This window comes from Pteropus medius, unplaced genomic scaffold (genome assembly GCF_902729225.1).
Source record: "Pteropus medius unplaced genomic scaffold, Ma_sr-lr_union100, whole genome shotgun sequence".
NCBI classification, from domain to species: domain Eukaryota; kingdom Metazoa; phylum Chordata; class Mammalia; order Chiroptera; family Pteropodidae; genus Pteropus; species Pteropus medius.
In genome coordinates, this window is record NW_024348533.1 from 3508223 (window position 1) to 3531124 (window position 22902).

At 35.3% G+C, this 22902-nt stretch overlaps 1 protein-coding gene across 9 annotated transcripts in view; it reads left to right on the forward strand.

The window, feature by feature from the left end:
- Window positions 1–22902, forward strand: part of NSD1 (nuclear receptor binding SET domain protein 1) — a 131871-nt gene that overhangs the window by 56187 nt on the left and 52782 nt on the right. For 8 of the 9 annotated variants that reach the window (XM_039880055.1, XM_039880059.1, XM_039880060.1 and 5 more), the window contains 3 exons: window positions 417–552; window positions 6405–6577; window positions 8444–11015. In XM_039880055.1, coding sequence (XP_039735989.1) covers window positions 417–552; window positions 6405–6577; window positions 8444–11015 — 2881 coding nt within the window. The remainder of the gene's footprint in view (window positions 1–416; window positions 553–6404; window positions 6578–8443; window positions 11016–22902) is intronic. The other variant, XM_039880061.1, reaches the window with a different exon arrangement.

Genomic DNA, 22902 nt, shown 5'->3' on the forward strand with positions numbered 1-22902 from the left:
ATTGTACTGGGATCACAGTCTCTTGATATTGTTAAAATTTCTCTTTATAATTTTCTCTTTTTAACCCCCTAATGTGGTGTGATCCAAGGACTAAGGCAAAAATACCTTTTCCTTGGGATGATTCTGTTTATCTATTACTTCCGTTTTTAGCTCTTAATAAATCAAAAAAGCTTATTTATTTTCCTAGAATATAGATAATTACTTATATAAAACAAATATAAATTGAGAGCTACTTCTGTGTAAAGGGCTATGTTATGAACAATTAAGACAAAGTAATTTAGTTGTAATTGTTAAGGTGGAATGTTTTCATCTAGAATTTTTTAGCTATTGCTTTCTTAAAGGGCTAGTGGGAAGATGGTATACTGTTTCAAAAGCTTTTGATTCTTATTGATGCCCCATGTTTTGTCTATCTAAAGTGTCAGACCAAGAAAAAGTCTACACCACTGAAGTATGAAGTTGGAGATCTCATCTGGGCAAAATTCAAGAGACGCCCATGGTGGCCCTGCAGGATTTGTTCTGATCCGTTGATTAACACACACTCAAAAATGAAAGGTAATACTTGAAGTTGATTCCACATGATAAAATACAGTTTGGAATTATAAACTTACAGTTGCCTTTAGTATAACTCAATTTTTGTTGCCCTTAGCAATAATCCTTTTTTACCTTTGGGCATTTCATGAACAAGTTGTTATTCATGCATTTATCTTTTTGGATTTTTTTAAATGTTTGTTTTATTTTACTCTCTAGTTTAAAAATTCTCAATTATTTTATCTGTAGATGCCAGGGAAATGTTAAGCATATTACCTAAGGTTTACATTGTCCAGAGTCATTTTTCAATATATTTACATTTTTCTATATCAGTCTTCAAGTTTCTATTGTTTTTGTTAGTTTTGAAGCTGAAGCAGGTATTAAAAAATGCTTATACATTGTTTTGAATTCTAAAATCTTGATTTTGAATATTAGTTGCTGTAGTTGGTTTCTTATTTGCTTGTTCTGTTTAAATCTCAGATGTCTTATCTTTAAAATGCTATAAGATAGGGGCTGAAACTTGATCTTGAACTCCCTTTTTTCTATTTAAGATGGCTTGTGATTTTACTATAGTTTTACTATATGGATTTTAGTTTTTGAATGGGTCATATACACACAAGATTAAAAAAATCAACTTATTACCTCCTTTTCTCTGGTTTGCCCCATTCTTTAGTGCTCCTTTCAAAGACTAACGAATTATTATTAATGTTTCTTTCTAGAGTTTCCTTATGTAAATCCACATGTACATTCTCATCTCCCTACCCCTTTTATTTTAACACAAAAGTAGTGTATTGTACATTCTGTAGTTGCTTTTTTTACTTCTTGGAGATTTTTCCATATTAGTGCATTGAAAACTGTCTCTTAGGAAAATTTTTTTTATTGCTGCATAGTTTTTCACTTTTTAAATGTGCTATACTTTATATAACCATTTCCCTGTTGATAGATGTTTAGATTCTTTCTCATCTTGTGTTGTAAAGACAAAATATATACATACACATATACATGTGTGTAATTATATACATACATACATGTATTTGTGTGCTCACACAAACACTACTATAAGAATAACTGTGTGTTTTATATATATATGCCCATTCATCTGTAGGATGATTTACCAAAAATAGGATTGCTGAATTTGATTTTACATTTTGAATATTGACTGTTGAGTTGCCCAAAGGCCTTTATAGCTCACTATTTTTAAAAAGTGATATCCTTTGTGGTCTGTTTGGATATTTAAATTTAGAAAATTCTTTTAGTCCTTTCACTGTACCTCCTAGCCCTATATGGGACTGCTGGTTTCTTACTCATCGTAGTGTTCTTTATGAATACTAGTTGGATTCACACTATTTATTTGACAAATAGTATAAGTACATTGTATAGGTCTGTGATAAGTATTGGGATCCAGTAAAGAAGAAAACATCGGTCTTTCTTGCCCTCATGTATAGAGTTCAATTAAAGAGACATAACACCAGCAAATAATCAAATAGATAATTAACTGAGGCCTGTGTCCAAGGAAAAATATTGGTTTACAATCAGTGATATAGCAGGGCTGCCTAACCCTTGACTTTTAGTGCAGGGGTATTCAAGGCCAGTATTGCTAGTACAATTATCTTTGATCTGATACCTGAGAGGATTAGCAGGAATTAACTAGGAAAGAAAGGAGAAGATGGCTCTGGGCACAGAAAATATTACCTGTTCCACTTTTGAGAAGGCTGCAGCCCATAAAGTGGTGGAAAGTGGCACAGTATGAGGCTGGAGGAGTAGATATGAGTCAAATTCTGCAGCATCTTGTAGATTTCATTTAAAAGTTTGTATTTTTTCCTGAGGACAGTGAGATAACATTAATGCGCTGTGAGCAGAGGGTGATGTGATCTGATCTGTGGTTTTTTAAAGTTCGCTGACTACAATGTAGAAAATGGCACAGATAGAAAGGATAGTTAAGAGGGTCATTGTGGTAATATGATGAAATGAGAACGGTGAAAAATCTACATGATTTGGTAATGGATGGATAATGGGGAGTGAGGGAGAGTGAAGTCCTAAGGTTTCTAGCGCCCTGGTTTCTATATCTCAAGATGGCTCCCAAGTTTTTAACTTAACCATTACATAAGTAGTCGGAAAAAAGTGGCTTTGAGGAAGCCAACATTTGAGGTCTATATGAGACTGAGCTTGCAAAAGAGTTGAGAAGGAATCAAATAGAAATGGAAGAAGAAACCAGGAAAATGTGGTATTGGTGACTAGAGCCTTTTTAGGAAGGTGTGGTTGATTTGGTTGAACGTTGCCTAGAGGTCGAATAGTGTCCATTAGGTGTAAGAAAGTGGAGATAATTGGCAACCTTTTTTTTGATGGTATAATTGTAGCTGAATTTGGATTAGGCTGATTTGAGGAAATGGAGATAAAGGCAGAGAAGTGAAGATAGTACAGCAAGAGAGATATATGGGGTCCTGAAGGATTTTTAAAGTTGGGAAAGATCATGCAGTTAGTGCTGATGAGAAGAGCTCTCCTTTGTACAGAGTCTGTTTTAGGTTTCTTTTTTTTTCTTCACTGTTCCTTTGTTCTCTATTTTTATGTTTGAGGCTTTCCTCAGATCTGTGTTCAAGAGTGAGGACTCGAGCATATGGGCACTTCTGAATGTTTAGAGGTTGTCAACTTTTAATTTCCTTGTAGAGTGATCCCCTCCCCCTCTCAATCCTTTGTCAATACCTTCTCCATTTTTCTCGTGGCTTAGTAAGATTCCTCAGAGAAAATTCTTTGGTCTCCTACCTAGAGGATAAGAATCTGGCTTCTTGTGTTCTGGGAGCACATTGCAGGGAAGACAACTGGGTGTTTTTAGCATTCATTTCACTCATTCTCTCTATTTTTGGTAATTATACTCCTTGACTGTGCTTGGTGTTCCTCAGTCTAGAGACCTTTCTGTTTTACTCCATCTAGTACAAAAACCTCTGGTCTTCTCTGGAAAAAGGGGCGAGGCAATGATCTGGTGGTTGGGAGTGAAGGAGAAAATTTAGGTATCCAGTGCTACTTGACAGCTTTCAACCAGTCCTCTATTTTATTCTCTCTTAAACTCCAGAAGTACCAGGTATTCACTGTTCCTGGGCCTTTAGAAAGATGCACGATATATACACAGTTGGTTCTTGGCTTTGCTCCTTGATGATTTAGGATTTGGCATTCTTGGATCTATTAGTTACCATAGTACTTAGACATGTGCTTCCCAGCTTCTAAAACTGTATAGCTTACTTGCACAGCTACACTGTAATTTCCACTTAGCTTTCCTCTCTTGTTCTCCCTGTCCATAATGGATTTATGTCTTGAAAATCTCTTACTGTAGCTTTAGTGGAGATTAACGTCATCTTGATCTGGAAATACTCTTCATCTTGACCTGGAAATACCCTTCATCTTGAACAGACTTTCAGTCAATCTTGTTTTAGACCTTTCTATATACTTCTAGGGTACCTTTCACAAAGCAACCTGGGAGTAAATCACATTGCTCTAACTTTTCTCAAGGCTGGCCTATCATTCAACTCTATTTGGTTTAACTTATCACCATCTGACTTCCAGCTTTCCCACACTTTTATTGTTTCTTTCTCTATACTTTGTCTTTTGTATTTGTTCCTTTTATAAATTGCTTTTTGATTTGTCTTTTAAAAAAATCTTGCAGATTTTGTTCTTTTAATTCCCCTTTCTACTGCTTTGGTTTAGGTTCTAGTCATGTCATGTGTACACTGTTTTGGTAATCTCTGGTCTACTGAGTTTCTTCTCTGTTTCAGAGATTAAGAAGATTTATCTTCCTAAAATGTAAAACTGAGCCTATGGTTCCACAGTTCAGATGAGCCTTTTATTCCCAACATTACTAATGTTCAAGCTTTTAACATGGCATCCAGGCTGTTTCAGGTCTGGCCACTGCTTACCAGCTTAGTTCCTTTTTCTTCTACTTCATGATTTAGTGTTCTGAACTACTTGTAGTTCTAGCTGTTTCTTTGTTTTATCATTCATGCCTTTGAGGGTTCTGAGCCCTCATACTGGAATTCTCTCCTTAATAAGCAGTTTACTTTTTTTTTTAATTGAAGAAATGATTAAAATCCCCCCTTCCCCCATCTACCTCCCAAGCAGTTTATTTTTAAAACTTCTGCTGAGGTATCCCATTTGTCTTTCAGTTGACGTTTTCCACTTCTTAGTGCTATTTTTTGAAAGTGGATGTTTCTTATTAGAATTACCACGCTTTTATCATAATCTGTTTCTACATCTCTTACCCACCAGGCAGTGAGTTCTTTTCTGTCTTTTCTATACATCTGGCATATCATAAGTGTTCAATCTATGTTAGTTGAATTTACTTATTTATGGGAGAATTATTTACTTCTCAAATGGACTTTAAGAAAAACCTCTATGTAGGTACATAAATATCTTACCAATTTTAATCCCCCATTATAGGTGGTTTCTATTGAAGGATATAATTTAGTAGGTAGTCTGAAGAGTTCATTTTTTTCCCACAGTTTGTAAAATGGACTTAAAATAAAGTTTAGCCAGGTTGTAATTTTATTATTAAGCTATATTTTTACAGAAAAACAACTATTTCAACTAAAGTTTGTGAGAGCTGCTTATAGATACTTTTTCTTCTTTGGTTTTATAGATTTGAAATTAGCAATTATAAAGAAACTTCTGTTGAAATGTACTTGATATTTTGGCTTCTTTTCCACTTACTGTGAAGATAGGAGTTTTGAAAGTATTCCTAACTTTTTATACTTGTTCTGAAGTTCAGTTTATAAATCTTTTCTCTTTTTTTTCATTCTGAAGGAAGTAAGCTTTTCTCATTTTTAAAAAGCTCTTTAGATTCTTTTTTGTGTTTTTGAAACAATATGATTCTTGTTAGGGAATTAGATGAGTGTTAAAATGAATCTTTCTTTAAGATGATTTCCTTCTCTAGAAAGAGACAAATTATTAAACCTTTCGTGGCCCTGATTATATTTCTTTTGTGACTTTTTTACTGGTATGAAAAATGCTGAGTATATGGGTGCTACATAAACTACATAAATTTGATGATAATCTTTTCTGGATGAGATTTGTATTTTTATTTTTGGTAACGCTTAGAACTTTGGACAACCAAAGTTCTAAGAAAACTGTAAAATAACTGGATTTCTTTTTGTTTTTATTGCCGTTGGGATTTCCCTTTTCTTTTTTTACTTTCTGTATTTTGAAATTTCAAGTTCTACTTTTCTACGAAGCCACTGTTTTACTCTGAATTTGTCCTCTCTGAAGTCATTAGACTTACTGTATCTATAAAATGGAAATCATACTACTTGTTTCTTAGTGTTAGTTGTTTAGAAGAATCTGTGCACCTAGTATAGAGCCTTGCCAAGAGTAGCTACTCCATAAACGTTAGTGTGTTACACATGGCATGGTGTTGAAGCATTTCTCTTTTTTATATTTTAGCAGTGTTTTTAGAGTTTGTGTGGTGGTTCTTGTTGGTTACAATATTTGTGGTTTTGTAGCTTATTATTATATGCCCTTTGTATTTTCCAGGAATGAGGGTATAAGACTTTGTAGACTGAGAGTAAAGAAACTTTTAGTTGATTGCTACATTAATTTGTTCTGTGATTAGCTAATAACCTCTAACTGGTTTGGAATATACAGCTTATCACCAAACCAAACCATTGAGTTCTTTCATAAACTCTTAAGTGTTTTCTTGCCACATTAATTGAATATTTAAAAATTTCCTTCTATCTGACCCACCTGAGAATATCTTGTTCTGCAGATTTTTTAGCTTGTCGATTGAATGATTGATTTGGTAAACAGGCTTCTTTGGCAACAGTGGTGTGGCCGTTATCTTGATTATGAACAGTTATCTTTTTAAAGTACTGACACTGGTTCTTTTCTTTATCTAGTTTCCAACCGGAGGCCCTATCGACAGTACTATGTGGAGGCTTTTGGAGACCCTTCTGAGAGAGCCTGGGTGGCTGGAAAAGCAATTGTCATGTTCGAAGGCAGACATCAATTTGAAGAGCTACCTGTCCTTAGAAGAAGAGGGAAGCAAAAAGAAAAAGGATATAGGCATAAGGTAACAACAACGACAAAAACCTCTCAAGTGATCTACTTGGGGGTAGGCAAGGGAAAGGCAAGGAAGAAGTATTTTAATTTTGAAATATAAGTAATTTCTTTTAGTGGTAGGATATTTGTGAGAAAATAGGTAGAAAGCAAGATATATTTGCTGGCCTTCCAAATATTTATACTCAATTTTTTGAGAAATGATTTCAGCTCATTTTTGCCATGTCACTTAGATGTGACAATCTTCTTTGGTTATATCTTATATAGAAGAAAATGATCATCAAAATGAAATATTCTACTTTTCACTCTCTGAATTAATTATTTCTCTTAAAAATGAGAAAGATAAAGCTTTAAACATTTTTGTTTTGTTTTGGTTTTGTGTATGATTGTTAATGCTTAAGGTTGCAGTTTCAAACCTGGTTATGTTTTAATAAAGAACATTTTGTTTTTGTTTTGTATTATTGATATTTTGTGTTAAAGTTGGCCGAGTAAAATTTTGACTTTTTTCTTTGAATATTGCTTTATAGTCAGTTCTAGAAGGGGAAATAGTTCCTCTTAGATTGGTGTTTTATACTTCTCTGTGTATAAATACTTCTAGACTATTTATACAAGTCATAATTCAGATAATTTAGAGTTAGTATGCAGTCTCTGCTATTTTTAATTTGAGTTCTGTGAGGACCAGTGTCTTCAACTCTAAACTAGTGTGTACTAATCTGTTCCTTGTAAAACTGTTGTGTGGATTAGAAATAATTATAAATATCTAATATGTCATAAGGTCGATGCTCTAAAAAATTAGTATGTCCTGTTGTTAGAGCGAAGGAAGATAATAACTACATTGTTTATATTATTTTGGATGGTGGAGAGGTGTCAGTTTTTGTGTCAAGCCTTTGCTATGTAGACTAACTAACTCCCTTTTCTGAGAATTTCATTAGAGCTTTCAGGTTCTGGAAAATTGATTTGCTCTGGTCACAGTCATGAGAATTAATGGGTGTGTGTTCATATGTAAAATAAACTCAAATGGTCAGTTTATTGTTTTATAAGAGGAGGCGACTTGGCTAATGACCTGAATTTTTACATATTTAGCATAACATCCTTTTCACAAGTATTAAAGTATTTGTGAACACTAAATGGTAGTTAGAGCCTTAACTAATATCTATTGTATGAAGTCAGAAGGGAAATAAGTCTGGAAAAGAGCCTCAGTGTTCTCATGCTGTGAGGAATCAAGAAAAGAGTGAATGTAATTTGTTATACTCAAGGTGTTTTGGTGTCTGTGGACTACATGATTAAGCTCTGGAGACTGGTTATAATCCAGATGATATGTAACATGTGTAGAAGAATCTTCATTAGCTAAGGGCCTATTGATAACCTGAGGTTTAAATTTCAAGTCTCCTAGGGTAGGTCTATTCTCTCTTCTGTACTTGTTTTTTTTTTTTATTCGTCCTCTTTAGCCTTTTGCTTTCTCTTTTTATACTGCTGAGCAAGTGCTTGGCCTTCATAAGTCACGAAGAAAATAAGTCCTTATTTAAAGTGTGGAGAGGTAAGTAGGAAGGGTCTAAGTTATTCTTTGGTTTAGTAATGTGATGTTGATTAGTAATGTAATGTTGTAGTCTAAGATATGGTCCACTCCTTTGTCCTTATAAAGGAAGGGAGAATGGAGGATGTATGAAATCAGTCTTTCCTCTGATGATAGGTCTTAGTGGTAATGTAATGTTGAGGAATCCCCACTAGTTGAGCTGTGGGTGCTACTTCCTATATTCCTGTGAGTTTAGTTCCTATGTTTTCTTGAAAAGCGGATTTGCGAAATGTGCATTGATCATCTCTCTATTTCCCCCTCCCCTGTGTTTGATTAGTGACAATCTTTTTCTCCTTTAAATTTAAGGTTCCTCAGAAAATTTTGAGTAAATGGGAAGCCAGTGTTGGTCTTGCTGAACAGTATGATGTTCCCAAAGGATCGAAGAACCGAAAATGTATTACCAGTTCGATCAAATTGGACAGTGAAGAGGATATGCCATTTGAGGACTGTACAAATGATCCTGAATCAGAACATGACCTGTTGCTTAATGGCTGCTTGAAATCTCTGGCTTTTGACTCTGAACATTCTGCAGATGAGAAGGAAAAGCCTTGTGCTAAGTCTCGAGCCAGAAAGAGCACTGATAATCCAAAAAGGACTTGTGTGAAAAAGGGCCACATGCAATTTGAAGCACATAAGGAAGAACGGAGGGGAAAGATTCCAGAGAACCTTGGCATAAACTTTATTTCTGGGGATGTATCTGATAAGCAGGCATCTAATGAACTTTCCAGGATAGCAAACAGCCTTACTGGGGCCAGCACTGCCCCGGGAAGTTTCCTGTTTTCTTCTTGTGCGAAAAACACTGCAAAGAAAGAGTTTGAGACTTCAAATTGTGACTCTTTACTGGGCTTGTCTGAGGGTGCCTTGATTTCTAAACGTTCTGGGGAGAAAAAGAAACTCCAGCGAAGTCTGGTATGCAGTTCAAAAGTGCAACTCTGCTATATTGGAGCAGGTGATGAAGAAAAACGAAGTGATTCCATCAGTATCTGTACCACTTCTGATGACGGAAGCAGTGATCTGGATCCTATAGATCACAGTTCAGAGTCTGATAACAGTGTCCTTGAAATTACAGATGCTTTTGATAGAACAGGGAACATGTTGTCTGTGCAGAAAAACGAAAAGGTAAAGTATTCTAGGTATCCTGCCGCAAACACTAAGGTAAAAGCAAAGCAGAAGTCCCTTCTTACTAACTCACATACAGACCACTTAACAGATTGTACTAAGACAGCAGAGTCTGGAACGGAGACATCTCAGGTTAATCTCTCTGATTTTAAAGTGTCCACTCTTCTTCGCAAACCCCAATCGGATTTTAGAAATGATGGTCTCTCTTCAAAATTCAACACCCCATCAAGCATTTCCAGTGAGAACTCATTATTAAAGGGTGGGGCTACGAATCAAGCTCTTTTACATTCGAAAAGCAAACAGCCCAAGATCCGAAAAATAACGTACAAACATAAAGAAAATCCAGTTCTAGTAGAACCTCCAGTTACAAATGAGGACTGCAGTTTGAAATGCTGTTCTTCGGATACCAAAGGCTCTCCTTTGGCCAGCATTTCCAAAAGTGGGAAAGTGGATGGGCTAAAACTACTGAGCAACATGCATGAGAAAACCAGGGATTCGAGTGACATAGAAACAGCAGTGGTGAAACACGTTCTGTCAGAGTTGAAAGAACTCTCTTACAGATCTTTAAGTGAAGATGTCAGTGACTCTGCAACATCAAAGCCATCAAAACCATTACTTTTTTCTTCTGCCGCTAGTCAGAATCATATACCTATTGAACCAGATTACAAGTTCAGTACATTGCTGATGATGTTGAAAGATATGCATGACAGTAAGACCAAGGAGCAACGGTTAATGACTGCTCAAAACTTGGTCTCCTATCGGAGTCCAGGTCTTGGGGACTGTTCTACCAGTAGTCCTGTAGGGACTTCTAAGGTCTTGGTTTCAGGAGGCTCCACTCACAATTCAGAAAAAAACAGGGATGGCGTTCCAGATCCAGTTCGTCCTAGCCCCAGTGGGGGTGACTCTGCACTGGCTGGGGACTTGTCTGCTTCTCTGCCTGGCTTAGTGGCCGACAGAAGAGACCTCCCTACTGCCGGCAAAAGTCGTTCAAACTGTGTTACTAGGCGCAACTGTGGGCGATCAAAGCCACCATCCAGATTGCGAGATGGTTTTTCAGGCGATATGGTGAAGAACACAGTGAACCGGAAAGCCTTAAAGACAGAGCGCAAGAGAAAACTGAGCCGGCTTCCAGCTGTGACTCCAGAGGCTGCCCCGCAGGGAGACAGAGCGGGTGGGGGTTCAGAGAATGGCTTCTCGAGAGGTGGGGCAAAAGACCCTGGTAAAGAAGAACCCCTTCAGTTAACAGGCCCTTTAACAAGTGAGGACGGTGCCCATTTTTCTGATGTTCATTTTGACAACAAAGTTATCCAGTCTGATTCTGATAAGGTTCCTGAAAAAGTCCCCTCTTTTGAAAATAGAAAGGGCCCAGACTTGGACTCTGAAATGAATAGTGAGAATGACGAACCCAATGGTGTAAATCAAGTGGTGCCTAAAAAACGGTGGCAGCGTTTAAACCAAAGGCGCACTAAACCTCGTAAGCGCACTAACAGATATAGGGAGAAAGAAAACTCTGAGGGTGCCTTTGGGGTCTTGCTTCCTGCTGACCCTGTAAAGAAGGGGGATGAGTTCCCAGAGCATAGACCTCCTCCTTCCACGAACATCCTGGAGGATGTGGTGACAGATCCAAATCATGCCAGCCATTTAGATTCAGTTGGGCCACGATTGACTGTTTGTGATAAATCCAGTGCCAGCATTGAGGAGATGGAAAAGGAGCCAGGAATTCCCAGTTTGACTCCCCAGCCTAAGGTTCCTGAACCAGGTAAGGATTCCTGATTGTGATATGAAAGGGATTAGAGGAAGTGATAATGACCACTCTGAAGTTGGTCTGTTTTAATGGAAAGGCTAAGTGTAAATTGAGAGGGAAAGATTATCACTTGAAGAAAGAGCTTTACAGAGAAGGGTCTTAATTTTGAGGACCAGATTTCCATGTACTTTCAGAAATTGTTTCATCAGAAGCTTTTTTTTTTTTCTCCTTTTGCTTTTAGTAAGTTTCAATGACATTTTTTAAAAAGGTTTCCTACCTTTTTAAATCTATGAACTTTTGGGGACTCAATAGTAGGTAATTGAGAAACTCCGAGCTTAAATAGATTTTATTGAACATTAGGCTTCCTTTGATGTCTTAACATCATGGCTGGAATGAGGTTCGAGAGTGAAGTACTGGGGTATCCTACCTTAACAGAAGGAAAACAAGTCTTTCAAGATATTAATAAATACAGTGTAGTTATTGAGGATAAAACTATTCTTAAACATAAAATTTCTCAAAGTTGCTTACCATAGTAGATTCTGTTTTCTAACAGCTTTATTGAGATAATTCACATACCATAAAATACACTTTTTAAAGTTTGTACTTCAGGGGTTTTAGTATATTCACAGACTTGTGCAACCATCATTATGATCAATTTGAAACATTCGCATCACCCCAGAATGAAACTTTACACCCTTTATTAATCTCTCTTTATTTCTCCCCAATTTCATAGAAATGGAATTATATAATATTCGTGTTTGGTTCTTTTACATAGCATGTATCAATATTTTATTTTTATTGTGGTAAAAACACATTTAAACACATTTATTATGTTAAAAACATTTACTCTCTGGACAAGTTTAAAGTGTACATTACAGTATTAACTATCTGCACGTTGTTGTAAAGTCTCTAGAACTTTTTTTATCTTGTCTGTCTGAAACTCTGTACTCATTGAAAAATAACTCCCTGTTTCCTCTTTTGCTCAGTCCCAGCAACCACCATTCTCTTTGTTTCTGCAAGTTTGATTACTCTAGATACCTCATATGAATGGAATTGCAGTATTGGTCTTTTTTGTGATTGGATTACTTCATTTTCTGTCATGACAGGATTTCTCTCATGAGACTGAATAAAAATCCATTGTATGTACATACCGCATTTTCTTGATCCACTCATCTGTCAGTGGATATTTAGGTTGCTTCTATATCTTGGCTATTATGAATAATGCTGCAGTGAACATGGGTGTGCAAATATTTTTTTGAGATAGTGTTTTCTATTTCATATTATACCCAGACATGGGATTACTGGATCATATGATAATTCTATGTATAATTTTTTGAGAAAACCTTCATACTGTTTATTCCATAGCTGCTTCACCATTTTACTGTTGAGTGCTCGGAGGTTCCAGTCTTTCCAATTCCTTGCCACTATTTGTTATTTTAATTTTATTTTTTAATAGTGGTCATCCTAACAGGTGTAAAGTAATACCTTATCATTGTGGTTTTGATTTGCATTTCTTGATGATTAGTGATGTTGAGCATCTTTTCATATGCTTGTGGCCCATTTGTATATTTTTGTTTAAGAAATGTCTGTTCATGTTCTTTGCCTATTTAAGAATAGGGTAGTTTTTTTGGTGTTATTGAGTTGTAGGAGTACTTATCCAAGATAAGATTGCAAATATTTTCTTTGATTCTGCATGTTTTTTCACTGTTAAATTGTTTTCTTTGCTGTGCAGAAAATTTTAAGTTTAATGTTGTCCAGGTTGTCTATTTTTGCTTTTGTTTTCTCTGCTTTTCGTGTCATATCAAAGAAATCATTGCTCACTCCAGTGTCATGAATCTTTTTCTCTATTTTTTCTTTTAGGAGTTTTATAGTCTCAGGTCTTAGATTTATGTGTTTTATCTATTTTTAATTAATTTTTGTATATGGCGTAAGATAATTGTTTATCTTCACTTTTTTGCATATGAGTATCTGCTTTCCTAATACTTTATGTTGGTTTTTTTCTGTTTCTGCAAAAAAAAAAAAAAAAAGAATAGTAATAACAGTGCCACTGGGATTTTGATGAGGATAGCAATAAATCTGAAGATTGCTTTTGGGTAGTATGGACATTTTAACAATATTAAGTATTCTAATCAATGAACACGGGATATCTTTCTGTGTATTACTCTTTAATTTCAAGTTTATCATAAACTGTCATATTAGCTGTGTGATTTTCATAGATGACCTTTATTATGTTTAGATACATTTCCTTTTCTTTCTAGACTGTTGAGTGTTTTTATCAGAAAAAAATGTTGAATTTTATCAGGGCTTTTCTGTATCAATGGAGATGATTAGATGATTTTCTTCATTTTGTTAATGTTTTGTATTACATTTATTGATTTTTCTAATAATTAATTCCACACGATATATTTCTTTTATTTAGAAAACGGATGTTCCAGAAAGTCATTGGTAACAATAAAACAGTTAAAACAGTGTTATGACTGAGAATATTTTTCAATATAAATCTAATCACAGAATTTATTTATATGCTTCAATTTTACAGGAAGGGCACTAAAGACAAAGCATAGGAGAACAATAGTGGATATTTTAAACTTGTGGCTTGAGGTTAAAACAATGACCATTGTAAGTGGTCCAGATGAAGCCAAAATAGTAAGAATGATGATGATGATGATGATGGAACATACAGCGATAGAAGAAGACTAGACTTTAGATTGTGAGGATCAATGCAATATACAGATGATGTATGATAAAATTGTACATCTGAAACTCATATAATGCTGTTAACCAATGTTACTGCAATAAATTTAACTTAAAAAATAAAAAATGAAGGAACAAAATTTTAAAAGGTAGTAATAGCCAGTAAGCTCCTCAAACATGAATGATCAGATTGTCAGATAGTGGGCCTCCATCTTTCACTCCCCCATTTCTTAAGTAAGGCAAAGATCGGTTGAATTGTAGGATAGATCAACAGGGAAAATATATTTTCACTTTATATCTTAGCAATATCCATTTAGTATTGGTGAAAGTGCATTCTTAACAGGAAATAATCAAATTTTTGTCCTTCTAACCAAGGGATTAATCCCACTTGATCAGAGTGTATAATCATTTTAATGTGCTGCTGTTTGCTAGTATTTGTTGAGGACGTTTGCATCGGTTTTCATAAGGGATATTGACTTTTTTCACGGCAGGATGTCTGGCTCTGTTATCACCGTTATGTTTCACTTTATAAATTGAGTTTGGAAATACTCCCTCCTCTTCAGTGTTTTGGAAAAGTTTGAAAAGGCTTGGCATAAGTTTTTTAATGTTTGGTAGATTTCTCTAGGGAAGTCATCTGGTCCTGAGCTTTTCTTTCCTGAGAAGTTTTTGATGACAGATCTAATCTCCTTATACATATTTTCTATTCATGATTTAGTCTTGATAAATTGTATATTTTGAGAAATTTATTCATTTCTTCTAGGTCATACAGTTTGTTGGCATATAATTGTTCGCAGTAGTCTTTTATAATTCTTTGTTTCTGTGGCATTGGTTGAGATGTTTTTGTTTTTTTTTTTGTTTTTAAATTTTTTTTATGGTGATATTGGTTAAAGAAATCTGGTTTCAGCTGTACATTTTAACACTAAGGCATATATATATCTACATTGTGTGTTCATCTCACTCTCATAATTAGATTTCTTTCTGTCACCATATATTTGACCCCTTTTATCTCATCTCCCTCCCCACCGCCCCCTACACTCTGGTAACCACTAGTCTATTGTCCGTGTCCATGAGTCTCTGTTTGTCTTGTTCATTTGTTCCTTTTAGGTTTATATCTCACATATAAGTGATATCATGTGATTTTCAACATTTTCAGTCTGGCTTATTTTGCTTAGCATGATTATCTCGAGGTCTATCCATATTGTCACAAATGGCAGTATTTCGTCTCTTCTTATGGCTGAGTAATATTCCATTGTATTTTGTACCACAGCTTCTTTATCCAGTCATCTATTGTAGGACACTTCAATTGCTTCCATATCCTGGCCACGATGAATAATGCTGCTATGAACATCGGTGTGCAAATATCTTTTTGGATATGAGTTTTTAAGTCTTTAGGGTAAATACCCAGTAAGATTGCTGGATCATATGGTAGATCAAGTCTTAATTTTATGAGGAACCTCCATACTGTTTTCCATGTGGCTGTACCAATTTGCAGTCCCACCAGCAGTGTATAAGGGTTCTTTTTTCGGCATCCTCTCTAGCATGTGTTATTACTTGTCCCGTTGATTACAGCTATTCTAACAGGTATGAGATGGTACCTCATTGTGGTTTTGATTTGCATTTCCCTAATAGCTAGCAATGTTGAGCAGCTAGCCACGTTGAGCATCTTTTCATATGTTTTTTGGCCATTTGTATGTCTTCCTGGGAGAAGTGTCGTCTGTTCCAGTCCTCTGCCCATTTTTTGATTGGATCGTTTTTTTTGTTGTTGTTGTTGTTGTTCTTCTTATTGAGTTGTATGAGTTTGTATATTTTGGGTATTAGGCCGTTATCGGAGGCGTTGCTTGCAAATATATTTTGCCATTCGGACAGATGTCTCTTTACCTTGTTGACGGCTGGTTTATTTTGCTGTGTAGAAGCTTTTTAGTTTGATGTAGTCCCATTCATTTATTTTTGCTTTAACTTCCCTTGATTTTGAGGTCAAATTCATAAAATCCTCTTTGAGTCTAAGGTCCTTAAGTTTAGTTCCTATGTTTTCTTCGATGCATTTTATTGTTTTATATTCAGGTCCTTAATCCATTTTGAGTTAATTTTGGTGTGTGGTGATAGACAACAGTCTAGTTTCATTCTTTTCCCAGCACCATGTATCGAAGAGGCTTTCCTTTCTCCACTGTATGTTTTTGGCTTCTTTGTCGAAAATTATTTGCCCATATAAATATGGATTTACTTCTGGACTCTTGATTCTGTTCCGCTGGTCCGTGTATCTGTTTTGCTGCCAATACCATGCCGTTTTGATTACTGTCGCTTTGTAGTATAATTTGAAGTCGGGCAGAGTGATGCCTCTTTCTCAGGATGGCTTTGGCAATTCGGGGTCTTTTGCGCTTCCATACAAATCTGATGATTTTTTGTTCTATTTCTTTAAAAAATGCCAGTGGGATTTCGATGAGGATTGTATAATGCTTTAGGTAATAAGGACATTTTAACTATGTTAATTCTTCCAATCCAAGAACACGGAAATCTTTCCATTTCTTTGTATCTTCTTCGATTTCTTTTAATAGGGTCTTATAAAAGTTTTCATTATATAGGTCTTTCACATGTTTCATTAGATTTATTCCTAGATATTTTATTCTTTTTGTTGCAATTGCAAAAGGAATTATTTTTCCACTTCCTTTTCTGACACTTCATTTTCACAGTATAGGAACACTATGAATTTTTGAACATTGATTTCGTATCCAGAAACTTTACTTCATTGTTTCTAGTAGTGTTGTTGTGGAGTTTTTAGGGTTTTCTATATAGAATATCATGTCATCCACAAATAGTGGCAGTTTGACTTCTTTGTTTCCAATTTGGATGCTTTTTATAATCTATCTTTCTTTTGCCTGACTGCACTAGCTAGGAACTCCAATGTTATTTTAAATAACATTGGTGATAGTGGACAGCCTTGCCTTGTTCTAATCTTGGAAGGTTTTTAGTTTTTCACCATTAAGTATGATGTTGGCTGAGGGTTTGTCATAGATGGCATTTATTATGTTAAGGTACTTTCCTTCTATACCAGTTTTGTGAAGTGCTTTGATCATAAATGGATGCTGTATCTTGTCAAAGGCTTTTTCTGCATCTATTGATATGATATGATTCTTATTTTTTAATTTGTTGATGTGGTGTATCACATTAATTGATTTGCATGTGTTGAATCATCTCTGTGCCCTTGGGATGAAGCCCACTTGATTGTGGTGTATAATCTTTTTAATATGTTCTATTCAGTTCGCTAGTATCTTATTAAGGATTTTTACATCTATGTTCATGAGAGATATTGGTCTGTAGTTTTCTTTTTTTGTGTTATCCTTACCAGGTTTTGGTATCAGAGTAATATTGGTGCCAATATTGAGGAGAATAGATATTAAATCTTCTTTGAATGTTTGGTAGAATTCACTGGTGAAGCCATCTGGTCCTGGACTTTTACGTTTTGGTAGGTTTTTGATGATTGTTTCAATTTCCATACTGCTGATCGGTCTATTTAGATTTTCCAGTTCTTCTTGATTCAGTCTAGGAAGGTTGTATTTTTCTAAGTACTGGTCCATTTTTTCTAGGTTATTAAATTTGGTGTTATATACTTTATCATAGTTTTCTTGTATGATCCTTTGTATTTCTGCAATGTCAGTCGTAATTTCCCCTCTTTCATCCCTGATTTTGTTTATTTGTGTCCTTTCTCTTTTTTCTTTAGTGAGTCTAGCCAGGGGGTTTGTCAGTTTTATTAACCTTCTCAAAGAACCAGCTCTTTGTTGCATTTATTTTTTCTTTTTTGCTGTTTGTTTTCAATTTTATTTAATCACTGCTCTAATTTTGATGATTTCTTTCCTTCTGCTGACTTTAGCCTTCCTTTGTTTTTCCTTTTCTAGCTATTTAAGATAAAATGTTGTTTCTTTGGGCTCGTTCTTGTTTTTGGAGATAGGCCTGTAGTGATATGAACTTTCCTCTTATGACTGCTTTTGACATGTCCCAAAAGTTTTGATATGTTGTGCTATTATTATTATTTGTTTCTATGTATCTCTTGATCTCTCTTTTTATTTCTTCCCTGACCTAGTTATTCTTCGGTAGCATGTTGTTTAATCTCCATGTATTTGTGATTCTTCCCGCTTTCTTTTTGCAGTTGATCTCTAGTTTCAGAGCATTATGATCAGAGAATATGGTTGGTATGATTTCAACCCTCTTATATTTGTTGAGGCTATCTCTGTGGCCTAGTATGTGGTCAGTCCTTGAGAATGTTCCATATGCACTATAGAAGGATGTGTAAACAGCTGTTTTGGGATGGAAGGTTCTGTAAATGTCAGCTATGTCCATTTGGTTTAATGTATCATTTAAGGATGTTATTTCCTTATTGATTATCTGTTTCAATGATCTGTCCATATCCGCCAGTGGGATATTTAGGTCCCCTACTACAATAGTGTTTTGGTATGTTTTTCCCTTTTGTTCTGTTAGTAATTGCTTTACATATTTCTGGGCTCTCTGATTGGGAGCATAGATATTAATAAGTGTTATGTCTTCTTGGTGCAGGATTCCCTTTATCATTATGAAGTGACCCTCCATATATTTCTTTACCTTTTTTATTTTGAAGTTTATTTTGTCCAATATTAATATGCTACACCCGCTTTCTCTTAATGCCATGTGCTTGAAATATCATTTTCCACCCTTTCACTTTGAGTCTATATTTATTTGTCTTTGGAACTGAAATGTGTCTCCTGGAGGCAGCATATAGTTGGGTTTTGTTTTTTGATTCAATCTGCAACTCTTTTCATTGATGAGTTCAGTCCATTTACATTTAGGGTGATTATTGAAATATGAGGTTTTCTTATAGCCATTTTATCCTTTGCTTTCAGGTAGCTCGGTGTTTCCATTGCTTCCTTGTCCTTGTGTGTCTGTTTTTTTTGGGGGGGAGGGGTTGTGCATTTTCCCTCTGGTCCTTTCTTTTTATGTTTTATACTTCAGTTCTGAATCTTTGGTGTGCAGTTACCATTACAAATATGTAAAGGATAGTTATATATATACAGTAGTCTATTTTCTTCTCCACGTGCCTTATATCCTTTCCCCTTTGCGCGAATTTGAATCCCTGAATCCTCTCCTTTTCAGTCATTGTTGTCTCAGTTTGTCTCCATGTATGCTAAACGTTCAGTACCATCTTGCTATAGCAAATCTCTTGTTGTTTAAGCTTATAATGCCCTGTTCTTAGTAAGGGTTGCACTTTTCTGCTTCTATCTGCCTGCTAGTCACCTTACTCCTAATTACGTATTTTTTATTTTTATTCATTTATTTATTTATTTATTTTTTGGTCATTTTGTTTTAGGTGAGCTGACTACCTTTCAATATTTCCTGTAATGCAGACCTCTTAGTGGAGAATTCCCTCAAGTTTTGTATGTCTGGAAAGGTCTTTATTTCTCCTTCATATCTAAAGGAGAGCTTAGCTGGATACATTATTCTAGGCTGGTACTTCCTTTCATTTAATAGTTTTAATATTTGATTCCACTCCTTTCTGGCTTGTACAGTTTGTACTGAGAAGTCTGATGATAATCTAATGGGTTTTCCTTTTAGGTTACCATCTTTTCCTTGGCTGCCCTGAGAATTCTTTCTTTGTCGTCAATATTTGATAATTTTAATACAATGTGTCTTGGTGAAGGCCTTTTTGGGTTGAGATAATTGGATGTTCAGTTGACTTCTTGAATTCCAAGTTCCAGCTCATTCCTTAGATTTGAGAAATTCTCGTCCACCATTCGTCTCAAAATGCTTTCTAATCTCTGCTCCTTTTCCTCCTCTTCGAGAATGCCCATTATGCTTATGTTTCCTCTCCTGATGGCATCAGCTAGTTCTTGTATTTCTCTTTCATTATTTTTCATTCTTCGGTTTCTCTCTTCTTCCTTCTGATTTATTTCTAGATTTCTGTCTTCGATATCACCGATCCTTTCCTCCATTTGGTCAACTGTATTTCCCAAGTTTGCTATTTCAGTTTTTATCTCTTGTAGTGTATTCTTAATCTCCAGAAGTTCTATTTGGTTCTTTTTGAGAGTTTCAGTCTTCTTGCTAAAGAACTCATTCTGCCCATCTAGGTGTTTTTTCAGTTCCTTAAATTGTTGATATGAATTGTTTCACATCTAATTGAGTTTTTTCAGTAGTACCATCCTGAATTCTCTGTCATTTAAGTTGCATTTCTATGTCTGTAAGCTTATTTTTTGGAGATTTTTATCTTTCTTTCTGAGCTACCTTGTCACCTTGGTTGTTCATGGTGTTTAATGGACTATTTCTCTGCCTAGGCATTAATGGAAGTATATTCTTCTCCTCTCTTTCCCCTTCCCCCCAAAAGATTTATTATATAAAGGTTTCCCTTTAGCCTGTTGCTAAGATGGCGTTTTTCTTTTGGTTTTCAGTAGGTGTTGTCTAAGCCTCTTGTAGCCCTGCTTTATATAAAGTCTTAATAGTGTCTTTTTTAAAAAATAAATATTCAGTCACGCTCACCACCCTCAGTCTCAGTCCCTGTCAGTGTTAGCAACAGTTTCAGTAGCGTTTGCTCAGATTCCCTTGGGGCTCCACGGTGTTCTGGTCTTGGAGGGTATGGGGGAAGGGGCCCTCTGGTTTAGGGGATGAGTACTGTGGCTTAGCCTCAAGTCCAAGGCTTGTAATAATCAACTGTTGTTTCTCTGCCATCCCTGCTGCTCTGCTATCCCCACTTCTCTGCTTTCTGCCCTGATGCTTGGGCACTGCCACCAGCTGCATGGAGCTCACCACTTTTCCAGGCAGGGCTGTTCAGGGAACTCATTGTACCTTCTCCCCTGCCCCTCTTTCCTGCAGGGGGCTTCAGCTGAGAGAGGCAGCTTCTTTGTTTCTCCCACTTACTGCCCTACTTCCGGGATCCTGACCTGTGGTAGCTCATATGTGCAGATCTCACGGCCAGACATGTTGGTGTGCAGTTTGGGTAGGGCTTTTTTATTTTTTATTTTTTTAGTTTTAGATGTTTAGCTTATTGTTTCAAGGAGAAAGATCTGGGGACGTTTCTCACTTTGCCATGTTTCTGATGTCACTCCTTGAAATGTTTTTCATTTGTGGTTTTAGTTATTTGTATCTTTTTGTCATTGTTAATCTAGCTAAGATTAATGTCAGTTTTGATTTTTTTTTTCAAAAAACAACTCTTAGTTTTGTTGATACTTTTTAAAATTCTCTATTTTGTTTATCTCTATTTTAATACTTATTCCTTCCTTCTGCTAACTCTGAGTTTAGGTTATTCTTTTTTCTTATTCTCAAAGGTGTAAAGTTAGGCTGTTGATGTGGGATCTTTTTTTTCTTAATGTAGGCACTTCCTGCTGTAAACTTTCTTTTTAGTGCTTTAGTATCTGATAAGTTTTGGCATATTGTGTTTTCGTTTTCATTTATTTCAAGATATTTTCTAATTTTAGGGAGATTTTTTTCCCCCTAACACATTGGTTCAAGAATGAGTTAATTTCTACATATTTTGAATTTTCCAGTTTTCCAACTGCTGTTCATTTATAGTTTATTCCATTGTTATTGGAAAAGATACTGGTATGATTTCAGTCTTAAATTTGTTAAGACTTGTTTTGTGGTCTATCCTGTGATTACCCTGGAGAATAGTCTGTGTGTGCTCGGAAAGAATGTGTATTCTATACATGTCTTTTAAGATCAGTTGGTCTATAGTGATGTTCAAATTCTCTGTTTTCATATTAATTTTCTACATGGTAGTTCTAATCATTCATTATTGAAAGCTGGGTATATAATATACTACTGTTTCACTGTCATTTCTGTCAGTGTTTGCTTCATGTATTTCAATTATCTGATGTTATGTGTATTTATATTTATAATTGTTATCTTCTAAAATGTGTTCAAAATTATTTATCTTCCTGGGGAATTGACCCTTTTATCATTATATAATCTTATTTATGTCTTACATTAGTTTCGACTCAGGTCCATTTTGTCTAGTAAGGCCACCTCTGCTCTCATTTGTAATATCTTTTTATATCCTTCCAGTGTCAGTCTACATATGTCTTTACATCTAAGGTGGTATAACTTGTAGAGAGGATATACTTGCATCTTGTTTTTTAATCCATTCAGCCTGCTGTCTTTTGGTTGAGTTTAATCCATTTACATGTAAAGTAATTTTTGAGAAGAAAGGACTCAGTTGTCATTTTGTTAATTGTTTCTGTCTTGCAGCTGATTTGTCCTTTTCCTCGCTTGCAGCCTCCTTTGTCTTTTTTTGTGTTGACATTCTTTGATTTATTTCTCATTTTATATATCTTCTGTAGGCATTTTCTTTGTGATTACTGTGGAGTTTACATAAAACATAACAATGTATTTTAATCTTCTAACAATGTAACTTCAGCAATATGCAAAAACTCTTCACTCTTATTTCGTTATTGATGTTGCAGATAACATCTTTACACATTGTATATTCATTCACATGGTTTTATAGTTATTTTTTATTCTTTTAAATTCTGTTTCCAGCTTTAAAAGTGCTTTGTGTATCACCATTACAGTATTATATTTGTCTATATATTTACCTTTATCATCTATTTTTATATTTTTACATGCTTTGATGTCACTGTCTTAAAGTCCTCAAGTTGCAGGATTCCCTGCAGCACTTCTTGTAAGCCAGGTCTAGTGGTTATGAACTCAGCTTTTGTTTTAGAAAGTCTGTTTCGCCTTCATTTTTGAAGGACAGTTTTGCCAGATACAGTATTCTTGGTTGGCAGTTTATTTTAGCACTTTGACTATATCGTTTTACTCCCTTATAGAGTATAAGGTTTCTGCTGAGAAATCTGGTCATAATCTAGTGTGAGCTCCTTTGTCTTTGACTGTTATATTTTTTCACTGCTTTTAAGATTTTTCTCTTCAGCTTTGTCTTTTTACAGTTTGATTATAATGTATCTTTGTGTGGGCCTCTTCGAGTTCATCCTGGTTGGGATCTTGAGCTTCTGAATTTGAATGTCCATTTCCTGCTTCAGATTTTGGAAGTTTTTGGCCATTATTTATTCAAATAATTTCCCTGTCCCTTTCTTTCTCTCCTCCTTTTAGAACTTCCATAATGTATATATTGTTCCACTTGATAAAGTCCATAAGCTCCTTATGCTTCACTTTTCTTCACTTTTTTCTTTTCATTCCTCTGACTTGGTAATTTCAAATGACTTGTCTTAGAGATTGTTGATTCCATCCTATGCTTGAT